The 22,224-nt window shown below is 33.3% G+C and overlaps 1 protein-coding gene across 3 annotated transcripts in view; it reads left to right on the forward strand.

Annotated features, from left to right (window-relative positions):
- Nedd4 (E3 ubiquitin-protein ligase Nedd4) overlaps positions 1–22,224 on the forward strand; it is a 144,687-nt gene that overhangs the window by 95,500 nt on the left and 26,963 nt on the right. For 2 of the 3 annotated variants that reach the window (XM_072523307.1, XM_072523308.1), the window contains exons 9-11: positions 6,744–7,046; positions 18,998–19,115; positions 20,778–20,999. In XM_072523307.1, coding sequence (XP_072379408.1) covers positions 6,744–7,046; positions 18,998–19,115; positions 20,778–20,999 — 643 coding nt within the window. The remainder of the gene's footprint in view (positions 1–6,743; positions 7,047–18,997; positions 19,116–20,777; positions 21,000–22,224) is intronic. The other variant, XM_072523309.1, reaches the window with a different exon arrangement.

Raw genomic sequence — 22,224 nt, forward strand, 5'->3', positions numbered from 1 at the left:
ATACTGAATATAAAAAAGAGAAAACTTGAATACTTAGGCCACCTGATGAGAGGACAAAAGTACACATTCCTACAAAATATAATGCAAGGAAAAAATCCAAGGACGCAGAAATCCAGGCCGTAGAAGAATGTCCTGGATGAGAAATTTAAGAGAGTGGTTTGGCTGTACCACTAACGAATTATTCAAAACAGCAGTAAATAAAATTAGAATCGCCCTAATGATATCCAATCTCCGATAGGAGAGGCACTCAAAGAAGAAGAAGTGAAATTCTTATATGTACTTCTGTCCTGATTTATATCATGCACCCATTGACGTTTTCTTTTAATTTTTAAAGCACTATTTTCAAGTATGAATACATTAACAGGATTGAAACGGGACGGCATAACTGCTGCCAAACTGTTGAGATGCCAAAAACTGGATGCCTACTCGTCTGTAATCGCTAGTAATATAAATACAGTATTGAATCGCACCGCTATGAAATTCGCAGCTCTTTCCGCTTCGCGTGCAATGTATACTTAGCCGTCAGTGATCAAAATTAAATATTTTACTTAAAATATTTTTAAATCAATTAATAAATAAGTGCAATGGTGGAACATTATAATCTGTTCATTTATAATCTAATCGAATCTGTTTTTATTTTTGAACTGCTCATATACTTGAATCTGGTTTAATTCGAATCCAATAAAGGGAATTACAAAGGCATGAAACGCAGACATTTTGTTAATTAATAACTAACAGAACTTAACAACTTTCGGTGATCGGAGAGAAAGTGTGTTGTTAATTTGGGGCACTTCTTTTTAACCAAACAGAAGAAAAATAGTTAAAATCTGTAACTATAAATTTAAATAAATTATATAAATATAATGACATCTACTACATATATTATTGAGTATGTTGAAAACTATACTATAATTCCACTATTTGGAAGAGTGATTTCATCGTTTGAAGGCAGAGAAGTGGGGAAAGACGTATGAACATCCAGTGGCGTACACTCACTTTTATTTCAACGTTAATTATATTATATTTTTTAAATATTATTTGTTCGAAAAAGGCCACAATATAAATTGATTTACAGGTTTTTACTGACTTTTCGATCTCTATATCCAAAGACCGATTTCAAAGATATGCACGATAGTTACATTTATTTTATTTGTTTATTATTATATATTTATATAATATTATTTATATAATCTTATATTATTTATTTTCTTTTTTTTTTCTAACTTTAAAAACGGTCTCTGGAATAGAGATCGAAGCGTCAGTAAATTAACCATGTAAATAGATATATTGTGGCTTATTTTCAAAATTCTTACTAAAAATACAGAATTCCACAAGCAAAAAGCTATAAAAAATAAATATATCTATCATTTATATATTTGAAAACGGTCTCTTTATAGAGATCGAAACGTCAGTAAATTAAACATTTGAATATATTTTGTGGCTTATTCCCGACATTCCCCTAAAAATACAGAATGCCATAAGCAAAAAGCTATAATTTATGGATTCAACCGTTACTTGATGGAAATTCATTTTATGTAACAATAAAACACTGAAAACTTTGTTTTCAAAACTTAGAGTGCCTTTCTCAAGTGATCTATTTTTGGTATGCATTTACACTTTATAGTCTTTAATCAAATTGAGACAAACAGTTCTCCCCTCCTCAACCTATTTTGTTAAAGACTATAATGTGCTAAGACTAAAATGCATACCAAAAATAGATCACTTGAGAAAGGTACTCTGCTGAAACAGCTGTAGTGATAAGATTTTATAATAAATTTTGTGGAAGTTTCGAAAACAAAGTTTTCATTGTTTTATTGTTACAAAAAGCTATAAAAAAACAAATAAATTTGCAGAAAGCTTATTGATGCTACCCGGCTGTCGCGGAAGTTACGCTAAAGCGTCTATTGACGTGACCTGACCAGGTTCTAATTTTGTTAAGATTCTCGTAAACCAGCGCTCAAATACTTCGGAAGTCATTTCTTCATGATAATCTCCTGTTTTTCTTGACTCATATTGAAGCAAACCATCATCAAGGAACCCTGTATCACTTCCTATATGGATAATGATTAAACGTCGTCCCTTTCCTGATGGAGCTTTTAATCCTGTAAAGCAGCCTTCTATAAATGCTTCGCGTTTACCTTTGACATTTAAATTTTGCCAATCTTTTCCATCTGTATGACCTTCGTTAATCCAGGTTTCATCCAAATAATATGTTTTCCGTTCAATGCTGCGAAGTGTACATATTTCTTTAAAATATTTTCTTCTCCACACAATAATTTCTTGTTTTTTTCTGATATGTAACAAAACTCAACATGTAAATAAAATTTATTTCAATACAATTTTTTGCTCAATTTCTTTCAGAGTTCTTTCTTTACATCAAGGAGATCCGGATTCGAATCCATCCGGGTTTAACAAACCAAATCTGATTTTAGATTACGAAGCCAGAAATTCCAATCAAGCAGTATTTTTATAGAAAAATTTAACTTATATCACCTAAACCTAAAAAACCTAAACCTAAAAAATGGGTAGATGAGAAAAAAGAGGGGTCTAAACATGAAGTTTACAGTGCCATAAACATTATAATGGTTGTTGTTTTAACAAGGTTGAAATGCAAAATAGGTATCATTATAGTGCAAAGTAAAAGTTGAAACTAAGTTTTCACATATTCTTAAGTGTGGTTATAATAATTGTTATAATTTTAAACATTGTTAAAATAATTATTCTTATTCGTGTCGCAATTTTATGTCTCTTTACTTCCAACCGTAGAAGACTCGTTTGTATTTGTTGTTTAATTACTAATTATAAAAACGACTGAAGAGAAAACATAATTTGAATAAAAATGCCGGGGCATATGCCACAAAAGACTTGAGCACAATATACCTAATTAAACAACACTCCAAGGAAGATTAGGATATTCAGGAATCATTACAATAATAGAGGACTATATATTTTTACATTATATATTTTTTTGGGACGAGCCACGAGCCAAAATAATACATACCTAATATGTTTATTCTCCGGTACTAATTGAAATTTGACTGTAGCGTAAGTAATTCGGTTTGTAGGAAGGTAACTTAAAAAAAAAACGACATGATGGTGTACACTGGAATATTATTCTATAAACGTTAAAGTTTTTAAAATATTTGGGAACAAAAAATTGTTAATAAAACTTTTTAAAGCTAACCTAAAATTTTATAATTAATGAAAAATAATACTTTTTGAGACGGTTATCAATGTTTTAACTTGTCACTTTGCATCTCAAAAGAAAGCTATAAATTTAAGGGATCATCTACAAATAGTATTCAATTGATTTTATCATTTGATGATCATTTCATCGCTTTTATTCCGCAACGTTTTTTTAATAGAGAAAAAATTATTTGGATATTTAGGAAATTATTTGGTTTGGATGTTTACGTTGCATGTCAAAGCTATCATCTTTGTTTTATTCCATTTTCCAGTTCTATACCTCTAAAAAAACATCCATTATAATCTTTCTCTAATCTTTTCATATCGGAAATTATAATTTTACAGAAAAAGTAAGGTTTGACTTGTATGTTACTAGGTTGGATTAAAACTTTTAGATCATTGTATAATTTATTCGGTAGTTCAAAACATATTATATAATCAATAAATTTAAATGACTATCAATCAACTATACGGTTCCGGTCTATATTCACATAATATTGTGCTGCCGTACCCAATTTGGACGTAGACGCTTCGATGTATAGTAGATAATGAAAAATATTGACCGGTGTATAAACCGGACGCATTATATGTCTGAGGTACTATTGTCCTTTTAACATATTTTTCTTTCTTCATTCTTCTTGACACTTGACAACGTTCATAATTTGATCCACATCTCAAAGGAGCTAAAGTACTGCTCATCCATAGGTCGATCAAATGCACCGGTGTAGTCTTATTTAAGTCGCAAATTCATTTTGGATGTATACTATTACGTTAAACTTTTTATTTTGCGGTATCCGAATCATGAACCAAGTAAACTTCTCACAGAAATGAGCACGCTAGTGGCGTAGCTATCGGACGGATTCGTCTTAAATAATTTCTCTGTGCATTCCTCCATCGGCATAATTTCTGTTCTGTTTCCATAATAACCTTTCCCTATGTGTTCCTCTTTCTTACTTCAGCTAGTTTTTTACTTTCTTGTACAAATTGAAGTTGTCATATTTGTTTTTTAAGTCTTGTATTTCCTTACATTCTTCTGAATAGTAGAGTTCTTTTGAATATCTTTGTTTTCTTTTTGGTATGCTTTCTAAATCATGATATCGGATCTTGCTTTTCTTGAATTTCCTTCTTTCATTATCTTTGTAAAATTTCATCTGTCATCCAGTATTTTCCTTGTATCTTGTTGTAAGCGCTTGGCTCCATAACCGTGATTCTTTGGCACCTTTCTTTCCATTGCTGTCCCTTTTTCGACTTTAACGTATATATAATACATATATATATATATATATATATATATATATATATATATATATATATATATATATATACTTTTTAATTGTGATCTATTTGTATATTTTTAATCGAAGTAGAAATCTAGCAATAAATGGGTCGTGATCAGAATATACATCAGAACTTGAGTGCGCTTGGATTTATTTGTATCTTTTGATTGATGTGATGTGATCTGATGTATTAGTATATTTTTTTAATTGAAAGCGGAATCTAGCAATACGTGGGTCGTGATCAGAAAATACATCAGATCTTGGGTATGCTTGGATTGCTTGTATTGCGTTTCGGTATCTAAGAATATGTTTTATTAAAACGCAATCAATCTGATTTCTGACTATTTGTTGCTATCTTTGTTCGCTGGTAACTTCCGTATATAAAGGCGTCTTTTATATAGTGTTATTAGTAAGAATTATATCTAGCAGATGCTTGCCTCTGTTATTGTGAACACCAAGTTCATATATATAATAATATATATGCACAGATAGTCAAGCACCCACAAGAGCTCTTAGAATCCTTAAGGTGGACTCTAGTCTAGTGTGGGAATGCCAAGAAGAACTCGACAGACTGGCGGAACATAACAATGCCACACTGCTATGGGTTCCAAATCACTGGGAAATACATGAAAATGAAGAACTAGTCAGATTGGGATCAGCTAGAAAATAATTCAGTCCAGAGCAGACCGTAAAAGTGTCAAAAAAACGCAGTCAGCAACGGCGACATGAAAACGCAACGCAACATAATTCGTACTGGGAAAGTATACTCGGTCAAACACATGGTTAAATGTATATTGGACAGGCCTGTGAAAGTTCTATGGAAAAGAAGCAGAGATTATACTTCCAGTTCTGATGTTTATTAAAAGTTGATTATCATTTGGTAACCTCCCAAAATATTCCCAATTCTCACCTAGGATTTTTTAGATGTGGGTATTTTCAAAGAAGTATAAGGAATATTTTGATAAGATAGCGGGAAAGCATGGGAAAATACAGTAAATGACAACGGAGAAAGATTAATAGACGACCTGTGTGCAGAGTATGATCTTTGAATAATGAACAGTTTCTATAAACGTAAGACCTATACAACGACATAACCTAGTCGAAGGCAAATTATACTTTTATCACTTTAAGAATCAAGCAAAAGAGCAAGAGGATGTAGAAATGGAGATTATTGAAAAGGTTAATTATAACAAAGAAAACCTCAATTAAGAGAGCGTAAGAAGAATAATATCGGAAAAGACTAGATAAAAAGCTACAAGGAATCCGATACCGTAGAACAAGCATATAGACACGTTAAGGAAAGGAAGCAATACACTCGGCTGTCGGCGAGATCTTAGTAAAAACAGGTAGAGTAAAGAGGATAGGTAAAAATATATGGGGGACGGAGGAAGTAGAAGTTAAAAAAAAAGAGTCCTACCTAGTATGCAATTCATAAACAGCATTAGAAGGGACAATCAAACATCTGAGTTGGAAATAATAAAAGGAAAACAATGGGAAACACACTATAAACAGCCTGAATATAAACCTGACTACTGAAAGCAGCATCGAATTGAAAACCCGCAGAAAGAAACAAGGAAGACCGAACACCAGTTGGGGAACTAAAATTAAAAAGTTAAAGTGTGCAAGACGTAGAAAAGCAACAGTTAAAGTGGTACGGGCACGTAATTAGAATCGGAGAGAAATGCGGTATGGAATTGGAAACTCGCAGAAAGAAACGAGGAAGACCTAACACCAGTTGGGGAACTAAAATTAAAACGGCAATGGGTGCGAGGAACTTGGATGAGCAGATGTGTTGGGACGCAAAACGGTAGCTGTATGCAAAGCGGATAGCGTCCGTTTTGAATACCGCTAGATTATCTCGTTTTGATGTTCAAATATGCTTTCTCATAGAGATAAGTAATTTCCTTTCTCCCAATTATTTTTATTTTCAACAGCTGCTAATTAATGTGAATTATGTTGCTCTCCACTCCGACGTGATTTTTGAATGTTCTGTAGACTGCTTGACAATTATTTCTATGTCGAAGTCGTTAAAAACCTCTTTTTGTTTTTAGATATTTAGAAATATTAGTCAATAATCACCCAAAAATTCCGGGATCGACTAAAACATATCACTGCATGAATAAGTTTATCATGGGCATTTTTCACTTACATACATGTTCGTCGTAGTCAAATAACTTTTACCAAAAACATCATTATTGCTTCTTGTAATACATAATTGTTACATTTTTAACTAACATTAAATAGAAACCTGCATGAGCATTTTATTTGCATGATCATCAGGCCGACGTACCAGCAATTATAGTCGATCAAGGGCCAGTAGACAGTAGCAGACAAATGACACAACTCGATGAAGAAGATGACGAGGATGAAGAGGTAGTAGTAGAGGAGAGAGAAAATAGGCTAAGTGTCAGATCTAATGTATGTGGTACTGAAAACCGAAATAGTGTCGCATCCGATATCTGTGATACTGATTACAATGCTTCCGCAGAAAGTAGTGATAGCAGTAGAAGAAGTTCTATCGACATGCCCCAATATCAGTTAAATCTACAAGACGCTAATGGAAATGGAACTGACGATGATGAGGTTTGTAAGCTTCCGCTTTGAATGTGTTTGTTGTGTTCATGTTGATTAACTTTCTTTTCCTTATATTATGTGTTTTTTCTTCTTTCTGATTTTATTCTCTCAAATTGTTTCCTGTACATGATTCCAATATTTTTTTCCAATTCATTGTTTACTTTATAAGCTGTGGAAATTCGTTACCAATATTTTATCTTAATAATATAATATATGCTGTTGAAGATAATTAAAGAAAACGTCAATAAACAATAAACTAATCGCTTACATCAACTTTAACGCAAAATTGAATGTATTCGAATGTAGAGAATAATTGGACAAAAATAAGCAACGCTACTGGATTCTTCAAAGTACATTTTGATAAAAAAAAACAAATAGATATACTAAAAAAACAAAACAGAATTAAAACCGATTTTTTTGGATGCCTTCTGTTATAAACAGCTCGTACTGCTGGCAATTGGCTTATTATACATCTTCCATTTGTTCATGATACACGTTCCAGAATTCTGGAACCCTGTGCCAACGTGTATAGGTCTAGTGGATGTGTTCCATATACTTTTGGAGTCACTGTTTGGCGTCTGCAATATAATCATCCAAGATATCGTTGACTACTTCAGTTCTTTGCTACAGTCTGTAGCTTAAGTCTTCGTAAAACAGCCCCATTGGATGCAGGTGGCCCTTGACTGCTCATGCCTAGTAAGAAAACCTGTTACGTATCTAAGCTGATTTCTGCTTGTTTTCTCGCAATACTTCATGTTCGCCCAATATACATTTGGCCATGTGCCATGTGTTTTTAGGTCGCGAGCGGTGCTTTGTGGCACTCCTACGGCCGACTTTGTACCGTTATTTTTTAGCTAGCCCTCAAACCGATTAGGAATGTTAACATAGAATAATAGTGTGAAGAAAATCATTAACAACATTGAGATTACAACTAGGCTTTAGTCTACTTTAATAAATCTTAGCAGGCGAGAACTGAAAACAATCGTGATTCTTTAATAAATCTTAGCAGGCGAGAACTGAAAACGATCGTGATTGAGGAAACACCTCTACAACACAGAATGTGAGTGGACTTGCCGCGTAAAATGTAAAATGGAAGAAGAAACCGCCATACATGTCCTCTATGAATGTGAAATTAGGCGGGTATACACTGGTAAATCAGGTATTGGTGACTTCTGGTGACTGGTGGCAAGGCAAGAGTTTAATGAAAGGACAGGGTTTGAAACAAATTGAAAAATCTCACGACCGAATTCCAGAAACAATGTCTGTCTTGATATAAAAAGAAGAAGAACGAACCTGGAAGGTCGATGTAATAGTTAACCTTCTCCTCTTCACTCATCTTCGTTTATTGCTTTATTCCTCCAGTTTGTAACTGTATCGTTCCTTGGTAAGGGTAACGATTGGTAAGGCTCGTGGGTACATGGCCTGTAATAGGTGTATATAATGTAGTAGAGGATAGAGGGTGAAAGGTGAGTTTATGGAGTCTTAAAATTGGTGTCGACTAAACCAATAAACTCTAACAGAAAATTATGGTCCTCCAGGTTGGGTGGTTGGAGACCGAAATATTGTAAAAAGGGCCTTAGATAGTAAAATGCAGGAAGGCCACGTAAAAAGTGGGAGAATGAAATGGTAGCGGACGCTCAAAATTTGCTAGACGTGAGAACCTGAAGAAAATCGGCGCGGGACCGGTAAGTTTGGAGGCATAGTTTAGAGGAGGCCAAGGCTCGATTTGGGCTGTAGCGCCATTGGAAAGAGAGAGAGAGAGAGAAGAGAGAGAGAGAGAGAGAGAGAGAGAGAGAGATAGAAAACTCCTAAGAAGAAAACGGGTACAGAAAGAAACAATGGATATAAATAAGAACATGGAATGTAAAATCACTTACCGGAAAATTTTACATATTAAAAAAAGTCGGAAGTATTAATCTACACCTTGTTGCACTGACGGATACAAAGAAAAAAGGAGTTATCCAAAAAAGACAATACGTTGACTTGTATAGTGGAGTACCTAAAGACCAAAGATCTAAAAGAGGAGTCTCCATGCTTATAAAGCGAAAGTGAAATAAAAAAACATTACGGATTGGGAAGCCATTAGTGAGAACATTCTTCTGGTGAACATAAAAAAATCACTGTTATTGCCGTATAAACTCCATCAAGTGATGAACCAGTTGTTGTAAAAGAAGAATTCTTCGAAAAGCTCTACGAAGTAATTGAAAAGATCGGCACTACTCGAGAAGTAATAATTCTTGACGATTTCAATAGCAGAACTGGTCACCAAAATAGTAGTTAATTTATTGGTTCCCACGGAGAAGATACTAGCAATGATAATGGAAGACCAATAAATATCAAAATAACGGACTAAATATATCCAATGGTTTTTTCAATCACAAAGATATACACATATTCAGGTAGATAATATAAATCAGTGATCGGCAACGTTATTGGAAAACAAGATTCACGTTTAAAGATGAATGATCACGGTCATGAGGGGAGCAAACTGCGATTTCGACCACTTTCTAGTTAAAAGTAAAATTATGGTTCCCTATATCAGAAGATACTAGTCGCAAATCGAACAGCAATTAGAAGAAATTGAAGAACCTAAGTATAACCTACAAAGCTTTAATCATGAATGCACTAGGGAAGTATATCAGAGACGACTTGATCAGTCTCTCAACTTAAAAGACACAGCAGAAATATATAAAAGTATATTATGGGTTATGCACAAAAAAGGTCATACAAAAGAGGTGTTAGGACTATAATCCAAAAACCAAACCAAGCAACCAACTCTGTTTGAAGGACCAAACAGAAGTGCCAGTCTCAACAAAACAGACGCTTTACCAAAAATGGCTAAGTACTAAACCTAACGAATATTATATGAAATACAACAGACTAAATCAAGCAGTGCGCACCACAGTTCAAAAGAAAAAAAAATATTTATGGAACTGCAAATGTGTGAAAAATAAACACATACATAGGTGGCAGGCAATACACAGAGGCTTGGCGACTTATAAATGCCGTAAAAAAAATTAAAGATAAAGTAACTATAAACTGTATAAAATCACAAATGTGGAATGCAGCGCTACAAAAATTTATAGACAGAAGAACGGAGAGAATATTTGGAAAATAATGTCATACAAGGTCTAGAAATATAAGAAGAATCTGTAAATATTGTGAAAACTTTGACAGAAAGGAGTTTAAAGAATGGTAAAGCTTGCGGTCCAGAAGGTATCCCGGCAAAATTGATTAAAAATGGAAAATCTAAACTTATTCAGAAAATGGCGTATATTTCATCCATCCTCAAGCAAAGAGGCAAGAGAAATACTGAAAATTAAAGAGGAACTTCAGAAGAGACTTAATTAAATTTACTATTTTTGTTGGAAATACATAAGCCACATTTTTACTTTAAAATTAAGTTTATTTGACGTTTTGATTTCCATTTGAGAAATTGTTCTCAAAATACAAAACATTAATAAATTAAACAATTTTTTTTTGTTGCTCGGTAAAAAATTCTAGTAATAATTTAATTTTATCTGGCTCATTCATATCGACAATATTTACTCAAACTCAAAATTTGACTATCCATATTGACTCAAAATATTTTTAGTCTACTATTGTCTAAAATTATTAACATAGCGAAATATTTAATTTTGGTATACAGGGTGGGTCGAAACTCGGAATGAGTATTTTATGAGTTTTCTTAAATGGAACACCCTGTATTTTGGTATTGTAACGAAATGTTATTTTATGATACTTTATTATTTATTAAGCATTCCCTATACCTAACTGCTTTAATTTGTGAGTTTTTTGTGATTTTTTAAACCAAACATTAATTGCAAAAAAAAATGAATTCATTTTTTTCGAATCCTGAGAAAACTAAGTATTTGTGAAAAATTTAAACGCAGAATGAAGGATTACATTATTACCGAGGACCGAAAGTCACTGAAAACTTCTATAATATTTATTTTAGTAAGTTACAGTGGTGAAAAAGAAGAGAAAATTAAGTGTGATTTTTAATTGCAAATATCTCATTCAAAAGAAATTTTTTTATTTATTCTAATTGGCTTTCGGCCCTTGGTAATAATGTAATCTTTCATTCTGCGTTTAATTTTTTTTGTTATGTAAACTAAACAGAACGCTAAAAAAACTGCTCTCTACTCCGATAAAAAAAGGAAACATTTAGTTAATCCGATATAAGTTCAGTTTGGTACTCTTCGCATACTGCACGTGTATGTTCTCTGCACAAAAACTTTTTATCTACAGCAGGAAGCAGTTAAAATTGCCATGAGTGAACGTGTTGTTTTTCGCGAAACATAATAGGAGGAGCACAGCTGATCAACGACGTAAACCCCGCCTTTTGTATTGTTATAAACCGTCAAAATTTTTGGTTTATAATGTTCAACTGTGTCTTTATCTATAGCGTCCTCAGCATGCAGACTTGAAACAAGCAATAACTTTTTTCTTTTTGGGGATATATGCCACTAAGTTACATGTATCGCTAAAAGCGAACAGACTTGATTTTAGGGAATGAGATACTTTAATTAATTCAGGGGGCAGTTTCCTTTTATTTTTCTAATGATCCCCACAACAGTCAATCCAAATTCTTTTTCTAAAACGTAAACTAGAGGAATGCTAACGAACCCATTATCTAGATTAATGTTGCGCCCAAAATTCTTTATTGGCGCACATATTCTTTTTACAATTCGTTTGGGGAATTATCTACAGTAAATGGGCGATCACATAAACTAAAAATTTTGAGTGCATACTTCGACGGTTTGCTTAGAATATATTGTATCAAAGGGCAATTCCCTAAAAAAGCAGAAAGCATTTAATCGCATATTACAAATTCTGAGGAGTTATATCCCAATTTACACTTTTCTACGAATTCGTCAGCACATAATCGGATGGCGGCCATATTATCCAGTCTATTACGGGTTTCACGATCGACCTTAGAAGAAACCGAAATCGTGATATGGACATAACTGGTCTAAATATTTCTATACCTTCGTTATTAGTTTACCATATATCTTCTATATTCAGGTGATGGGCTTTATATGCCCCTACCAAATATAAAAAGCCTATAAAAGTGCGAATTTCAGATAGATTTGTAAGTTTTGCATCCCTCTCTCGTGAGAAATTGCTTGCTATACTTTCAATATATTTATTATTGTTTTCCACAATTATGTAAAGCACCATCTCCACACTGTACCATCTTTTTCCCTAGAGAAACACTTTCTTCTTCTTGTATGTTATTCAGTAAAACTTCTCCTATTTGCTCTAAATCCTGCTCTTGTTCGCTTTCCGAATCTTAAGTCATCTCATCATAACTTCCGGATTTACTTAATTTTCGTCAATATCGTCGGCATATTCTATATCAAGTGTTTCTTCTTCCGTGAGGGCCATTCTGAAAATAAAGTGGAACAAATTAAATGTAAAAATAAATCTTTGGTGATCAATAAAAGAAAAAAGGGAATCATAGAATATCGTAACAGTAATTTGCTGCATAGTAAGCAAAGTAATTTAAAATTTTATGACTAGTCACATGCGAAATTTGTAACCGCAGTAAAACAAAAAGAGGTATACTCAAAAGATTACTAAAGAATAGGACAAAAGTATAATATATAATATAAAACTATAATAAAGTATATAAAAAACTAGCATTTATACATGCCTTACATACATACCATTTTAGCTGACCAGACGCGCTCGGAATTTATGACCTCTGCGCTATAACTCCAAATCAACATACCTCCTGATTTTCTGCGGCAAATATATAAAGGAATTGTGTAACATACACAAAGTAACCTGTACCTCCTCTGACGGAAGAACAAGTCAGATTGATCACATCTTAACAGATTTAAGATCCGGTCAGACGTAGTGAACTGCAGAATTATAGTGCCCCTTTCTTCTACGTGTTGTCCATTCTTGCGCTGGAGAAATTAATAAGTACGTGACAAACGACAATCACAGGCTCACTAAATAACAAATTAATACAAATCTTTGGCAACGCTGATTATGTCGATATTGGAGGGAGAACGGTAAACAGGGTACGACAGGTACAAAATTAAGCCTAATAATCAACTCCAACAAAACGAAATACATAAAGGTAAGCACGCAACCACGAGTCCTATACTAACTATAATAATTTTGCGATTTATCTTTGATGTATTTACACCAAATAAAGTATTCCCATACTTAACGTATTTAACGTCTGTGTACTTTTTCAATCTTCCGGTCCATCGGTAATTATTGTATCATGATTGCAACCTTCAGAGACTGCGATGGGCTGGTCATGTAGTGAGAATGGAGACCGCAAGATTGTCAAAAAAGAGCCCTAGATAGTAAAATGCATGGCGCAAAACCAAAAGGAAGGCCAAGGAAAAGGAGGGAGGATAAAGTGGCATCGGACGCGCAAAGTTTTCTAGACGTGAGAACCTGGAGAAGATCGGCACGGGACCGGCAAGGTTGGAGGCATAGTTTGGAGGAAACCAAGGCTCGATTTGATCTGTAGCGCCATTGGAGAGAGAGACAGTGTGTATTGCACAGTAGATTATCGGCGGATTTCATTATTGAATATACGATCTCACAAGTTTTTCCATTGTCCGCTCCGTTACTTAACTTATGATTGCTCCTTTGGTAATTTTGTCGTTTGTTTGAATGACAATTAATAGCGTCACCAAGTTCAAAGTCTTGCCGTATAGACAATAGTTCGGAAACTATTTTCTTGTGGCATGCTTAACATAGATATTTTTTTTAGATGAGATTAAACCACAATTAATTGCAATGATAATTACATTTTTTATTTTGTTTTGACGATTCGATTTCTAATCAAAAAATCGTTTTCAAAAAATTCTGAAATTAAAATTGTGAAACTGATCTTTAATCTATAAATGTTTATGATGGTATGAGAGAACACATATTTGATAGTTACTTACTTGGCCTCGATTTTATAGGGTTCAGCAATGATCACACTTATGGAGCTGAAAATTCTGAGGAGCGTTTTCGGATTGATATAAAATTTTGATCTTTCTGTGATTTGTCTCTGACCTGCTATTAACTTGTTAGTATTGGTATATTTTTACTGGTAAATTTGTCTTTCAGCATTGGTAACCAGATCTTGCATTCTATTGATGTGTTTGCTACCCAATTCGATTTATTTAAGTGGTATGGTGGCGGCTTTTCTTTTTTTACTATATCTTTCTTTCATAACTAATGATACATCTTTAATTTAAACTTTGTACTAATTGTTAGTTGAATACTGAGATTTATCAGTCTCTTTTTTAATGTAAGATTCATGTTCATTTATTCTAACACTTAGTGGTCTTGAAGTTTCTCCCAGATAAAAGTTGTTTCATTCGCAAGGTATTTTATAAATGCAGTTCTTTGATCTTTGCTATATGTTGTTGTATTTGGTTTTGGATAGAATAGATCTCAGTGTATTAGTTGTTTTAGATGTTGTAATGCATTTATTTCCTATCCTTTTTTTTCTGATAAGCCTTTTACATATACATAGTATTTTTATTGTCTTCTACTCACTTCTTGTGAGTATGTCAGGATCTTTTTTGATATTATGTTGTTTACTTTCTTAGATATTGTGGAAGTCCTTATTTATAAATGATAATTATTTTTTTATTAAAACCGATGTTTTTTTTCCTCCAAAAGGGCATTTGTACACAATATGCGTTTCAAATTCGTCCGTGAATATATGCTAATAATGGATATAAATATTGTTTTTAAAAACCATTGTCTAATTGAAAATAGATGTTATCACTACAAATGTTAATAGCTCTATTATAGTAAATACACATTTGTAAATAAGCTAGTGATGTCAATACTACCCAGCATGTTTTTAGGGTTATAATCTACTTCTGATAGTTTTTGCAGATAATGTGTGTTTTTCACACAAGTGTTCATATCGTGTAGAGTTCGCTGCAAGGGGAACCCACGTGGCAGTCTGTTAATCCTTAAACTAAGCTAAGGTTTAGAAAAGCTTTAGTAAAATTAAACAACAGAAAAAGGTATACTACATTCCCGGTATAACCAGTGTAAGAGCAGTAAAAAGTTGTCTTCAATGAGGAATTTTATCACCTCCAATATGGTCGATAGTGGTTAACGATGTTGAGTCGATATTTTAACAAAGCTCAAAAGAGAAGGATTTCGTGCTCTGCAACGACTTTAGTGCAAAACACTAAAAAAATGGGCGTTTGTGGGTTATGAACATGTGCTGTGTGAGAAGAAGGTATTGTTTTAGAGCTTATTTGTAGAGCTCATTTTAGAGCTCATTTCTGAGAGACCAAACTATACCATTCAGCACATAACTACTACTACTACTTGTCGGTTTATAACGTTCTCCGTCGTTTTCCGACTTCTAATCGCCACTTAGACCGGTTGTTCCATAGATCTTCTTCTATGGCCCTCTCTCTCAGTTCTTTATTTATTCCTTCGCTCCAACTTTTTCTCGGTCTACCTCGTTTTCTCTTCCCTTTTGGTTGCCACTTTAGTATTTCTTTTGGCATTCGTTGTTCGTCCATTCTTTGTATGTGTCCGAACCAGATAAGTTGTTTTGTTGTTAGGTCATCTGTGATTTTTTGTTTGATTCCCATTATTTCTCTAATGTGTTCGTTGGTAATCCTTTCTCTTCTAGATCTTCCTGCGGCTCTTCTCCAAAAATCCATTTCCGTCGCTTTCAGCGTTGACAGTGTTCTTTCTTTCAGTGGCCATACCTCATAGCTGTATAAAGTGATACTTTTTACTATAGTCTCATATATCCTCTTTTTATTTTCTTTGCTGATGGATTGGTCCCATAAAATGGTGTTTAACATTGTGATGGCTTTTCTCCCTGACGTATTTCTCTCTCTTATGGCTTTGTCTAATGTTCCATCTTGTGAATAGTGATACCTAGGTATTTGTAGTCACAGCAGTGCTTTATCGTAGTGTTATCGTCTAATATGAGATCTTTTTGTTCTGCTGCAATGCACAGGTATTCGGTTTTCTTTTTATTTACTTCTGGACCCCATATATCATACTCTTCAATTAATTTTCGTGCCATATAGTTTAAATCGTCATAATCTTGAGCCATTATTACTTGATCGTCTGCAAAGTTAAGCATATATACCATAGTATTGGTGAGCGGTATCCCCATTGTCCTGCATTTTTGTTTCCATCTTTTTAAAGCACTTTCGAGGTATATTTTAAATAAAGTGGGAGACAAGCAACATCTTTGCTTTAATGCTTTTGATGTTATAAATCCTGTTGTTATTTGTGTCCCTGCTTTTATCTTTGTTATTGGTTGGTTGTATAGCACTTTGACGGCTTTTATTAATTCTATATTAATATTCGTGCTTTCTATTGATTGCCACAGCTTCTTCAGTGGAACGCTGTCGTAGGCTTTCCGTAGGTCGACGAACAACATATGAATCTCTTGATTCCTTGCCATCTTTTTTCTATTATCTGGGTTAAGGAGAAAATGTGGTCAATAGTGGATCGACCCGTACGAAATCCTGCTTGTTCTTCTGCTTCATAATCTAAGTATTCTCTCTCGATTCGGTTCTTTAACACCTTTCCATATATTCGACTCATAGACCCGGTTACAGCTATTCCTCGGTAATTTTCACAATTATTTTTATCACCCTTTTTATGTATAGTGCTGAGGTATGATATCTTTCATTCCGTAGAGATTTCGCTTGTGTTTATGCATTCTTGAAAAAGTTGTCGAAGACATTCGTACAATTTGTTCGTTCCGTACTTATACAATTCTCCGGGTATATTTCCTGGTCCGGGTGTTTTGTTCCTCTTCAGCTGTTTACATACATTTTTAATTTCCCTTTGTTGTTTATCTTATTGGCGAGCCAACTATTGAAATTCTATCTTGGTTTTGATTTCTATGTTCCTGAAATTCGACTCTATTCTCTACCAAAAGTCCTTTGAAATACTCTTCCCAGTCTTCAGGTTTTATGCTCTGTATTACTTCTTTATTCTTTTCTTTTGTCAATTTTTTTATCAGTTTCCAGCTTTCTGTGCTTCTGGTTCCTCCTAGATAAGTATTTATTCGTTGGCAGTTTCTTTCCCAAGACTCATTCTTCTTCTTAGAGATTTTCCTTCGTACTTCTGCTTGTTTTTCCTTATATTTTATTTTGTCTTGTAATGATTTAGAACTTAAATATTGTTGGTATAGTTGTCTTTTACATTTTATTTCTTCCTCTATTTCGTTTTCCCACCAGTATGGTTTGTTTACCTTGGGTTTTATGTAATATCCCATTGCTTCAAATGCTGCTTCGTGTAAACAGTTTTTTATATGTTTACATAGCTGGTCGATATTCTTGGGGGCGGGAATTTGTAGCTTCTTATCCAATCTATTTTTAAATAAGTCTTGTATTAGGAATTACTTCTTAAATTCTGTTAGTATCGGTCTTCAACTACCTTCACATAAAGTTTCATTCTTTTTTCAGTTCCTAGCATTAGTCGCATAAGACAGACTCCGCCTTAAGTGTGATAGTTTTCGTTTGTAACATCTTTGTGTATTTTTGTAATGTTTTAAATGTGAATTTTCTTTATCAATTCTTATTCATATCGTTCCTTCATTTTATTATTAATCAGTAATCCTAGTCTTTCCTCCAGTGTTCAACTATGTGCTTCTTATAAAAAATCTGTAACAAATCCAATGTGTCTATAATTTTCTAGGATATAGAACAATACTGAGTCACACGCAGTAGAGTCTGACTTCGGAGGTTATGAAGTCGATCAGTAAAACCAAACAATCTTAATCTTCCCACTTCCCACTTCATTTATATTTATTAAAATAAAATAATGATAATATTATCAAGTTCACCGATTTTTCATAATCGTAACGAAAATGAATCCAATATTTCCTACTCACAGTCCTCGCTCTAAACGTTACATTAACTTTAAAATTTTAAAAATGTGACTATTTTTAAAATATATACAGGTTTGTCCACTCAAAAGAGTCCACGCTGATATTTGTCAATATTATGTCATGTTGATATATTATGTCAAAACGCTAAAACAGGTCTATTTTTATCCAAAGGGGACATCTCTTAACGATATAGATATCTGTCATTTGTCAATCCTCTCCCTTCTAGAACCATAAACCATTAATTTTAAATAGGGAATATACCATGTTTGACACATCATTAGACAGTTATTTTGCTGAAAAATTCACCCATCCATGATTTTTTTTTACATTAACTCTATTCTTGTGAAAAAGTATCTATTTATTGAGAGTATTACACCTGTTAAAAACTAAACGTAACGCCTATGTTTTGCTAATGTCAATTTCAAATTTTTCTGTCACGTCACAAACTACATTAATACGAAATTTGCAACAGTAATAGGAAACTTTATTAAATGTAACGTAAATAAAATTACCAAAACTTTAAATTAATAAATTCATAATTCAAAACATTTTGGAGCATGTCAGGGTTTATTAGACTACATTTATGCACTACTGGTCGTCCTACTTGTCCCAATGTAGCAGGAAATTGTAATATAAATCTTGCTTTTTAAATAACCCTAAAGGGAGAAGTTTTAAGGGAGTTAAATCTTATAAAACCTTTTCGTCCAATCTGGGGGATACACGGGCGTAATGGGGAAATTTTCACCCCAACAAGGTCCACAATTAAAGAAAAAAATTGTTGAAACATAAAAATATATTATCTGACATGAAACTTAAACCACAGACAGACAAATTCAACCCAATAATCACAGTAATTAGGAAAATTAGGGGAACTTAGCGCATATAAATTATTTATGTGTTTTGTTTAGTTTAGGTTTATCTTTTTTATGTCTTTTGTTTGGTGTTTCATTGTAAGTTCCTGTCTAATGATGTGCTCTACATGGTCTATTCCCTATTTAAAATTAAAGGTTTGTTACACTGGTTTGTTTTAAAAGGTACTTATTTTTTTTACATTGTATGTAAATTTGACAAATTTTAATTTAATAAATTATGCTTTTAGAGTGACGATCAACAGGATAGTTTATCAAATAATTCGTCCAGAAGAGACTCAACCGTTTCAACGTCAACTAGCAACTCTCAAAATAATCTTGATACTTTGTCAGAAGGTTTGCCGGCAGGTAAGATATTTTTTATTAAATCTTGGTGACAGAAAATCATTTTTCTTCAAATACTTGATGAAATCTCTATGTGAACATTAATACACTATAAATAATTTGTCATTAATGGAATAACTAACTATAAAAATGAGCTAAGGAAAAACCTAATATATTGCCAAATATTAAAAACAAAATAATAGTTAAGGAAAAAGAATTATTTAAAGAGGAATAAATAATAGATTTCAATTGCGTTATTAGTTTATTCTCCGTTGTTTAAGTAGTTTTTACTCGTAGATTTTTTAATAATTTGATTCACTTCTTCCCAGTCCATCCCGGTTTTCTTTACTTTGCGTCCATTCTAATAACTGTTTGGGTATATAACTATACTATTAGTCAACAATAGAAAATAGTGATGCATTTATATGTATGACAGTTATCTAGAATAACTCTCTAGAACCAGAAAGTGATGATAATGACAATATAGAAATCGCAAAAGAAAATATCATCCGTTTCCTATGTGAATTAAAAAACAGAAATTCTAGTACTCGATGTCATACCAAATGAACTATTAAAATGCTCTGGAGGAACAATAGTGAAAACATGGTGGTAGTTTTTCAGAAAATTTTAAATAGCAAAAATATACCAGATCAATGGAGGACTACCATCACCACACAAATAAACAAAAAAGGAAACATTGAAAAGCCTACCAATTATCGTACGCAGCACAACTTTTAAACTGCTAAGAAAGATATAGATCAGTGAAGAGCAAATAGGTACTAAATCTATAGCCAGATAAATTGGGGAGAAAGCATTGGAATATAGCAAACCTGTCGATATGTGCTTTGTAAATCTAACTAAAGCCTTTGACTGCATTATAGAAGATGTGTTACAATTTCTAAAACAAAAAAGCTAGTACAACAAAATGGTAAAAATAACTAAAGACATTAGCACTGATCACAAAAAAATTAAAATCAACAATGAACTATCATTGGAAGTAGATATCAACTCAATAATCCAGCAGTGTGATAGTTTAAGTTTACTACTCTTCAACTTAGTAATGGATAAAATTATAGAAATAATTAAAAAGGCAGGACAAGGATACAATCTGGACAGAAAACAAATAAAATCCCTTTGTTATGCAGACGACGCAATCCTGATGTTAGGTAACAAAGATAACCTACAGCGAATGGTACAAACGATCAAACCAGCGGCTTAGAGGTACAATATGAAAATATCTACATCTACGACGAAACCTTTAGTGGTAGCAAGATAAACCAAACAATGCCAAATAGTGATTAAAACATCCACTTTATTCATTCTCGCGCCTGGCAATACAACTAAAAATATAGTATGTCACAGCTTCCTTCAATGAAAATAATCGACATGAGTGCAACCCATTCAGCAAATGGTTACTTTGTTGCCACGTGAATGAGATCCTTTTTAAACTTTTATTGAACCTAAGAACCTAATTAATTAGATCTTAATAGGACCGGTGTTAAAACTTATTTTTATTGTAGTTTTATTTTTATTTTTTTAAATAAAATTAAAATTAAACTTAAGTTAAATAACACTAGTAAAAAAAACGAGAATACCCAAGTTAATTTATTGTTTTTATGTTTATTTTATCGTATTTTAAGTAACATATGATACACACTTACTTTTATCATTTTCACTTTATCTTAGGTTGGAGTATTCAACGTGCTCCAAATGGCCGTCTGTTCTTTATTGATCATAATGAACGGACAACGTCTTGGGTAGATCCCAGAACTGGACGAGCTAGTCCGATGCCTAATCAACCGGCAGCTCCAGTCATCACTAAACGGCCCGATGATGATTTAGGACCATTGCCTGAAGGATGGGAGGAACGAGTACATTCCGATGGAAGAATATTCTTCATTGATCATAGTAAGTAGTGCATAAATTTGATGTTATACACACATGCCACAAACAATTTTTGAAGAAGACAATAGCTTTCAAATGTTAATTTATATATATATATATATATATATATATATATATATATATATATATATATATTCCGAAAGATTTCCGCGATTAGTACAATTAAACCTATATTAAACTCAGCAGTCTTACGGGTTGAACCGCGTCGTTTGTTATTGCGCCGAGCTTTCGACATCCTCTTTGATGTCTACTTCAGGGCTTTCGAGGTCTCAGTCTTCCGAGCCTCCAACACTTCTAAACTCATCACTAACCAATGCATTACTACTACTGGGAACAGAATACGATTTATTTATACCGTCGATGGTGACGTGGTTTGGGTGTAGATTGGCGTGGAGGTTAGCGCGGGGGTTGGCGCAAACATTTATTACGCAAAATATTGATTGGAGGCTGGAGCTGACGTTATTTTCTTTATGAGAGGTCTTCATGTCGAAGGTAACCGGATGCTGTTATATCTTTTGTTGAGAAAATTTGATCTTTTTTTTCAATTTCTATGGCTTCTCGAATAATTCTTGGTTTATAGAAGCGGGTGGAGGCTGTGGTTCTGGAGTTTTCAAAATCAATTTGGTAATCTGTGTTGACAATGCTGTGGACCTAGAGCTGAAATTAAATCAGAATTGCGAACAGAAATTTTGGATCCTATTTTGGATTCTACGATTTGTTTGGCCTATATAGGATCGGGGGCAATCTGCACAAGAAATTTCATAAACTCCGTGTTGTTTATTTGGAATTTTGTCTTTTTAATTGGACAAGAGATGAGAGTTTTTGTTGGGTGGTAAATATTGTCTTTATTCCTTTTGATTTAATAATTTTTGTCGATTTTATCAGTGACACCACCCAAACCATGTCAACATCGATGGTATAAATGAACAGTTCTCTGTTCGCAGCAGTAGTAATGCATTGATTAGTTATCAGTGTAGTAGTGTCTGGGGGTCGGGAGACTGAGGCCTCGAAAGCCCCGGAGAAGATATCAGAGAGGATGTCGAAAACTCGGCGCAATGATAATCGACGCTGTTAAACCCGGAAGTTTCATATATATGTGTATATACAGTTTGTTTCACGACGAGCTTACGTTATCTAGGTATCGGAAACTATTTACACGATATTTATGAAAATTGGTCTATAGTAATTGTAAGTTATGACGAATTTAAAGAAAATATTTTAACAGACA

This window comes from Diabrotica undecimpunctata, chromosome 2 (genome assembly GCF_040954645.1).
Source record: "Diabrotica undecimpunctata isolate CICGRU chromosome 2, icDiaUnde3, whole genome shotgun sequence".
NCBI lineage: Eukaryota > Metazoa > Arthropoda > Insecta > Coleoptera > Chrysomelidae > Diabrotica > Diabrotica undecimpunctata.